The sequence below is a fragment of the Sinocyclocheilus anshuiensis genome, unplaced genomic scaffold (genome assembly GCF_001515605.1).
Source record: "Sinocyclocheilus anshuiensis isolate Anshui unplaced genomic scaffold, SAMN03320099.WGS_v1.1 scaffold201, whole genome shotgun sequence".
NCBI classification, from domain to species: Eukaryota; Metazoa; Chordata; class Actinopteri; order Cypriniformes; family Cyprinidae; genus Sinocyclocheilus; species Sinocyclocheilus anshuiensis.
Genome location: NW_015537959.1, coordinates 350885 through 359316, shown reverse-complemented (window position 1 = coordinate 359316; position 8432 = coordinate 350885). Strand labels below are relative to the sequence as shown.

The 8432-nt window shown below is 36.7% G+C and overlaps 1 protein-coding gene across 2 annotated transcripts; it reads left to right on the top strand.

Moving 5' to 3' along the window:
• LOC107666613 (keratin, type I cytoskeletal 18-like) lies at nucleotides 1–2801 on the top strand. Of its 2 annotated transcripts, XM_016458032.1 has the most exons (7): nucleotides 1–426; nucleotides 825–907; nucleotides 1194–1350; nucleotides 1498–1662; nucleotides 1753–1878; nucleotides 1980–2200; nucleotides 2280–2801. In XM_016458032.1, the coding sequence occupies exons 1-6, from the start codon at nucleotides 73–75 to the stop codon at nucleotides 2196–2198; spliced, it is 1104 nt and encodes a 367-aa protein (XP_016313518.1). In that variant the 5' UTR covers nucleotides 1–72; the 3' UTR covers nucleotides 2199–2200; nucleotides 2280–2801. The 2 variants fall into 2 exon arrangements, with proteins under 2 accessions (XP_016313518.1, XP_016313513.1); XM_016458027.1 differs by having other exon boundaries at nucleotides 1980–2801.
• The last annotated feature ends 5631 nt before the right edge of the window (nucleotides 2802–8432 follow it).

Below are 8432 nucleotides of genomic sequence, written 5' to 3'. Positions count from 1 at the left end.
CCTCTTAGAACCAGCGGTTACATCTGATCTCCTTTTCATTAAAGATCTCTTCTCTGCAGAAAACTAAGCAAAATGCAAACCTTCAGCATTCAGAACAAAAGAATATATAGATCGTCCTCAGAGGATCTCAGCATGCTAAGACCCACATTTTACTCTTGGAGAAGTGCTGGGAATAGGGGTTCCTATTCCAAGGACATCTTTGGATCTGCCACTGTACAAATGGGGCTTGTTGGAAATGTTGGAAGTGAAAAGGTTAGCATGCAAATCCTGAATGAACGTCTAGCTTCGTACCTGGAGAAAGTTAGGAGCTTGGAGAAGGCCAACAGTGAGCTGGAGGTGAAAATCCACCAGGTTCTGGTGAAAAAAGGTCCAGCCACTAAGGACTACAGTCACTACCAAGCCACCTTTGATAAACTACGCAAAGAGGTAACTGGAACTTCTGTCTACTGGAATACTTGTCTTTAACAATTTTGTCCTGTGCAGTATCTTAATATGCATAATTATTTATTTTTGCTTAAATTTTTATTAGACAGTAATGTTTGCACATTACTATAGTGTGAAGTGGGAGTAATGAACGGGTTGCAGGTTCAGTTCAAAGTAAGGATGGCTCAGAAACTGGACTTTGAATGTGCCCTTGAGTAAGGTTTTACTGGAGTAATATTTTATTATACGTATCTGTACTTTTACTCAAGTACTTGATTTGTGTACTTCATCCACCACTGGTAAGGCATGTAATTAATTCTTGAGAAGCAGCGTCTCTATAGTGGCCTTAGATAATAAACTAACAATAGACTGTATTACCTTTTTTGGTTATGTCCATTTAGATTCTGGAGATGGTTATGAGCAATGCAAATGTGAGTCTTCAAATTGACAATGCCAAGTTGGCTGCCGATGACTACAGGGTCAAGTAAGCTAGTTTTAAAGACTCCATGAAATCAAACTATGTTTTGTGGGTTTTATTCCATGTGTATTAGCTTCGAGCCCATCTATATGTCAAGAACTATATGCATATGTGCAAGCTGGACAATATATACTTGTTGCAGATATATACATTTCCAGGAAAATGAACCAAACATATCAATGATTCATCTTGGGTCCAATTTTTTACTGAGAACGTCCCTCCCCATAATGCAACATGCAACTGACTAGCAATATTAAGAAAAATAATTCCCTTTAATGTTATGTGTTTATAGGTATGAAAATGAACTGCAGCTAAGACAGTATGTTGAAGTTGACATAAATGCATTGAGAAAGATGCTGGATGACACCAATATGGCACGACTGCATCTAGAAAATGATGTTGAAGGATTGAAAGTGGAGCTTATCGAGTTAAAGAAACGACATCAACTGGTAAATAAATGATTATACTACACATAAATAAAAATATATATTTAATTACAATAGATCACAATGCTGACTTGCTCAGAGAGTGCAGCTCACTATCAGGAGAGGGCCAAAGATATAACCCTGTGGAACCTCAAATCTCACATTTTTCAGGAAGTGTCAGAACTATATAGTCAAATCAACCAGTCAGGAGTGCAGGTGGATGTTGATGCTCCCAAGGGACAGGACTTGGCTAAGATCATGGAGGAGATAAGAGCCAAGTATGAAAAGATTGTCCTAAAGAACCAGGAGGAACTGAAAATTTGGCATGAATCAAAAGTGGGGCATCATTTCTCATTGCAAATTTTACACATTATTTCTGTTTTTAAGACAACAGAGAATTACATTTATTTCTTTTTTTTTGCACAGATCTCCATGGTACAGGTTCAAGTGACCGAGAACGAAGAAGCATTGAAAGAAGCCAAAAGACAAGTCAGCGTGAGCCACAGGCAGATGCAGACTTTGAAAACAGAGCTGCAGTCTCTGATTGGAAGTGTGAGAGATTCTGCCCTGACACCTTGATGCAGCTCTCCACTTTTGAACGTTACTTATGAGCATTTATTTATCTATTTATTTATTTTTGACTTTTCTTACAGAGAGCATCTCTGGAAGACGCCCTTAATGAAACAAAGTTGCGATATGGGATGCAGGTGGAGCAATATAATGGCATCATTTTGCTGAGAGAGTCTGAGCTTAAACAGCTGCGTGACAACATTCAAAGTCAGACAGTGGAGTATCAGGCCCTGTTCAACATCAAGATGGAGCTGGAAGCTGAGATAGCCACCTACAGGAGACTTCTGGATGGAGAAGAATAAGAGTGAGCTTTTCGACCATTTTGACCATGCCTCTTTCTTCTTTAGAAACCTTCATCTTGGTGTTAATAAAATATTTTACAGATTAGAGAAAGAATACATCAGGACAACATCAGAGACAACATCTAGTGGATGAAAAAATAGTGTCCTCCAGCTCGAGTACTATCAAAAAGTGATATAAACAAACATGAGATCACTAATGTTCATGAAAGACAACAGCACAAGCAAAACCACTATGAATATTTTGAATAAATTATAATTAAAACTTTCTAACTTTCAGTAGTATTTCCTTTGAATCAGAATTTGAACACGGTATTGGAAAGTAACACTCTTAATTGAACCCATACAGTGTATCTCTACTCAAACTATGGTGATTTAGCAATGTCAAAGTTTCATTTTCATGTCATGAAAATGAAATTGGACCCTTAGGATCTAATAAGCATTTTCAAAATGTCATCACAGTAAAAGAAAACAGTAAGTGGTGTCAGGTTTCATAAAAAAATTTTCCAACATTCATTCATAATGAAAGAGCAAAATGAAAACAAAATTAAGGTCTTATTTTGTACTTCAAACTAACAACAAATCAGCCTATTGACAATAAATATATAAACTCTGCTCCCTTGTCATGACAGGTCTACTTTTTGTGGTTGATTACACTAATCTTAAATATTTTTTTCTAGTAAGTTGTTCAAAGAAATAAGTGATTACCCTTATCTTTTTGGAGCAAACACTTGACAGGTAATCTTTCCTGGAAATCTGTCTAAGTGAAAAATGTAAACTGTCAAAATAAACAATGTTCATTCTTGGAACCTATCAGCATTTTGCCTGCTAGGCATGGTGGGTCAGATTTCCAGGGTAGCGTTTTAGGAGAAACACAGAGAACAATTGTGATGTGTTTAGCAGTTAGGCGTGAGGCTTATTATCCATTGGCATCTCAATCTCCCAATCTCACAATCACTATACAAATATATTTAGTTTTTTAGTATTTTTCAGTTTTTAAGATTTTTCCTACTGAAGTAATTAGCATAGCAGGGTGGTATTACCACCAATCCTATTGGTATTACTCAAATCCTCCTTCGTCACGGCTGGAGAAGCCTATTCAGAGGAAAAGATGGTTGGTTTTCAGATGACGATGTCAACGCAGACATTTGTGTATGGAAAAGTGGAGCTGGACTGCAAAATGATTCATGCAGGCCAAAATGAGCCAGATTAAGTTTCTGCGGAGTTACAAAGTATACAAGAGTTTCTTCAAATTTGCATCAATAGAGTATTAAAAAAGCTGTCTAAGCCTAGAGTTTTAAAAATAGTCAGCTTAATTTACATGCACAGAGTGTAGGGCAATTATTTGTACTTCAATGCACTGATGTCCTTCTTTTCAATGCCGTATTAAATCGATGAAAGAAAAAGACTTTGCTAAGGTCACTCACATGCTATGACAAGAATCCCATTGCTGTGCTGCCCACACAACTCATTTTATCCTGTCCAGACAGTTACACAAAACGCTTTTGTTGCCTCTATATTTCAGCAAAACAGCAATTGAACAATACATTATATAATCAAAGCCAGTATAGTCATGGTATAGACATACTTCAGTGTGTTAAAATCTTGGTACCAACTCTGTACAGTAACACGACTTTGCTTTTTTTTCCCCTTTTGGTTTAGTCATTTTAATTGCACATCCTCTGTTTTCCCATAATTCTGGGAAGGTCCTGCATTCCTGCTGAACAGTGACTCACTTCTGCACATCAATATTTGTTTTTTATGCTTCCCAGGGTGCATGGAATGCACGCAAGTGCCCTTGTTTGGGTGTTTTCTATTTCCTTCACACCACCCTTAGATTTTCAAAATGGTCATTGCATAAATTAACTCTTAGAGACTTGTGCTACAAATTAACTGGGTAGTTTACATTTTTTTATGGAAACTGTGGTGCTTGGCCATGCAAAACTAGGTGCTAGTTTGTTGTGATGTCCTTACTTTCTTATTGCTTATTGGTAATGGTGTTCAAACATATTGCTATATCGTTGCTAAGACATTTAGTTGGTTGCTAGGGATTTTGGGCGGTTGCTAGCTTGTTTCTTACTATCCCAAGTTAAAAGTACCCACAGCCGAGTCACTATGTTATTTAGTCCCTAAAAATGGCTCTGGTCCTTCATTCAGTATAATTCAAGGAGATTTTTTTTTCACACATTTTATTACCCTTAGCAAGCATCACTAATTAAAGATTTGATTTCACAAGACCCCTGTTATGAGATATAGCTCAGCTCACACAGCCTGTCACTTAAAGTTTCAACAGTCTCCCATATTTGACTTTCCTTCCAACACACTTATACCTAGAAAAGGCTCCTGTCAAAAGAAGAAAACAACAGCAGGATATGGAAAAAGATCATAGCAGAAACAATAAAGAGAGAGAGAAAGTGATATGGTCCTTTGAATCCCACATAACATTCCTCATGTCTGCTCTCCTTGGACAGGAGATTACCTCCAGATATCCCTCACAGGTGCGGCTTTCATAAAACCTGAGCCACACTCCCCCTTCCCGCTCTTGCTCTGAACATATGCTTGCTTTTGTGTAATCGGGGTGGGCATTACCCCATTCTTCTTCTAAAGCAGATTCTGACGATATAGCAATGTTTAAACTATTCTTAAATATGCTAAGTACAGCTATGTGATGATACCCAACTATATACAGTATATGCAAACTTCATTTGTTAATGTCTCAGAACAATAATGCAGAATTATAAACAGTATAAAGTGCAGTTATTCAGACATTTTCTTGATGATCCATGTTTTTTGGGAGTTTGGTCTGAAATCTATTGCATCCCATTCACAGTAGTATTTTTGATATGACAGTGTTTACGTAACTGAGCACGATTTTCAATCTTCCAGACATTTCTCTCAGCCAGTTGTATGATAAGTATCAGGTCTGGGCAGCTCGAAATCTCCAAAAAACAAAAATTAGTTGATGAAAGACCACAAGATGGCCGTTAGATTTTCCTATGTGCGTTTAAGATTCAGAGTGTAATGTGGCAAACAGCATGCAGCCAACCATTTTGGCAACCTACGTTTTTAATTTAGGGGGAAAACCCAACGGAATTTTAACCAGTATAACCATGGCAACCAAAAACAAATCAAAACCAGACTGTGGTGACATGGAAACAAAACCCTGGCCAACGTATATAGGGCAATAAGAGTCAGCATATGCTAGTTTAGAAAGACTGAACTCATTCAGTGAGCTATATATAAAACGGTAGTGGGAGGAGCCCTTCAGCCTAAATTACACATCATTAAAAATACACTTCATTTTCTTGAGATTATTATACAGCATTTTAGTAACCACACTCGAGGGAGTTGACAGTTACAAAACAAAATCACTGGGATACACAGATGTCGGCTCTTGATTTGTATTCTTAGCTATAAGCTGAATTATCACAAGAACACAAAATACCCTTTTCTCATTTGGCTTGCAAAGAAAATAAATGGAAATAGAAATAAATACACTGAAAAAAAAAACTAAAATTAAAAAACAAAATGCTAGTAAATTTCACAGATAATTCCAAAGAAGTGACAAGCAACACTTTGAATAAAACTTAAAAAAAATAAATTAAACAAATATTTTTAAATATTTGAAGGATTCTTGAGTTTTTTCAAATATAAATGTTACAACTAAATATATTACTACTTTTTATTTCTACTTTTATTAAGACTAAAGCACCATTCACAGCAATAACGATAACTATAAAGATAACTATAAAGATATTAGCGTCCACACCAGCGAACGATATCGTCTGCCGCTTTTAATTCTCAAGTTCGTTATAGCAGGATTGATTCTGATTGGCTGTCAATTTTTTATCGTTCATCAGCTGGAAAAAAATCATTTTGAAAGTGATTCCAACGATATCGTTTCTCTTTGTCTTTATCGTTATAGCTGTGGTGTGGACTCTGCTATTCTTTAATATTGAGAACGATTTTTAGAACTTTATCTTTATCGTTATCTTTATAGTTATCGTCCTTGGTGTGAACGGGCCTTAATACTTGCACATACATGCAAACAGACAACACAGGTGACTCCAAACTTTGAAAGCCATCAATGAAAGGGCTTTAAAAAAAACAGGGTTAATGAGAGGTCACCATGAAATCAGTGTCTTAAGTGGCCAGTTTGACCAGCTTCCTGTCGTCATCATATACAGCTGCATAATTTTAAACCCATTTAGAAGAGCGCTGTACAAATAATGCTCATTTGAAGAGAACTGAATGGACCGTCCACATGTCTATAGTACCCCAATTAAAGCTGCATAGTCTACCTACACGCCCTAAACAAAAAACTGAGCTCTTTCTTAATGTTTTGTACAGCCCAGGAAATCTCTAAATAACTAGGTGTTTGCAAAGGCATGCAACACTGTTTACTATAGCTCATACTTAGCGGTTAGGCATTCAGACCTAACTCAAATTTACTTCAGAAAATATCTATATATAAAAAAAATTAATACTGCTCCTGGGTCAAAAAAATATATTGTTTAACAAAAAAGCAAGATAAAAATATTCCACTTTCCAGGCTTATGTTTGTACAGCACTCGATTCTTCTTATTATGACCATTTAGAGAGTAAAAAAGGAAGAGTTTAGCAGAGAAATGTATGGCCACAGAGTCAACAATGTGAAAGGATTAAGAGATTTAAATAATATTAAAAATATATAGTTCAGTCATGAAACTCTAGATGGCGCAGGCTGACGGGGTGTTAACGTAACCGATGATATTCAGAGAGTTAAATGACTTGGCACAAGCTGATTGGTTCATGCTGCATATGCAGCCAATGAGCTTACTGCTTTGCATTTATAGGGCTGGCTAGCATTCACTAGAGATTCCTGCAGCGTGCTTTCAGAGTTCTCTGAACCCCTCCACCTTCCCCAGCTCCACCTGTATAGATCTGCTACGGGTTATTTTATATGCTATTTGTGCAGCAGCAGTATGTCTTAAATACTCACGGCACCATATCGCCGTATGCATTGGCAGTAGCAAGTTCCTGTACTTGCTTGCAGCAGCAGCAATAATCTACAACTACAGCAATAACCAACAGCAGCAGCAATTCAGCAGCAGCGTAGCAGATCTATTCCGCCAAGACCAAATACATTAACATTGTCATATCCATCACCATGTTAAAATGTTCAGAGAGTTGTCATGATTGAACTTAATTTATTTCATAAGTCATCTGACAAACAGGCATTCATCAGTCAAATCTGCTCATTTCTGTTTATGCCTTCTTCCTGATCTTGTGATTTGCCTTCTTGTGACTGACAAATAATACCGTCATGTAATATGACTCACCTCTTTCAATATAAAGTTTTAAAAAGCATTAAGATTATGGCATCGCAGTACACTATTTACACCATATATGGTGGTGGATGACAATACTAATGTAGCTGCCCATATTGATGGCATGGTGACAGAGTTATACTACTGACTCTGTTTGCTTTACGTCATTCATATCCATCATTCGTCTTTAAAAAAGCCTCTTACTTTGAATAGCTACAGAAAATTACCTTGTGAACTTCAAGTCACCTTTATACCGGTACCCTATGACATAACTGAGCATGCAAGATTAGGTCAGATTAGTGGTTGATCATGTTTCAATGACCGATTCTTAACCTTGCTGTGCTGAAAAATGGCTGGGAATGGTAAATCTCTCTTATGCTATATTTATATCCAAATATTGAATTGTTTTGTCAGCTTGTTTTCAATTAGAACAGGTTGTTGGAACTGGTTGGTTGTAGGCCTCAATGATCTGAGCTTATGCAGTTTTTGAGAGAGAGAAAAAACATTATTTGTGGATCATTTTGGCAGTATGCATAAAATTCATAAACTCAGATCAAATGAGGCCTACAATCAATCGTTTCCAAGAAGACATACAAAACTTGTGCTAATTGAAAGAAAATAAGTTGATAAAATGGAAAATGTAGTCCAATATAATTATATAGCAAGAAATGTATTATATTTTTTGTAGTCTGGTCATTTTTGTCAAGGAACTCCACAAGTGTAACAAAGTTGGGAAAAATCCCCCAAGGTTTATACCCTGTGTGAGCAACGTCAGAATGTTTTAGTCCAATACGACTAGAATTTTCGGTAAAAAGAAAATCCTATCTGGTTTAAAATGACGGGAACACAACAGGGATTGTTTTCCCAAAACAGATTCTTCAAAATTTCACCATTTGTATTCCACAGACTGAAATAACAGCCTATGGGT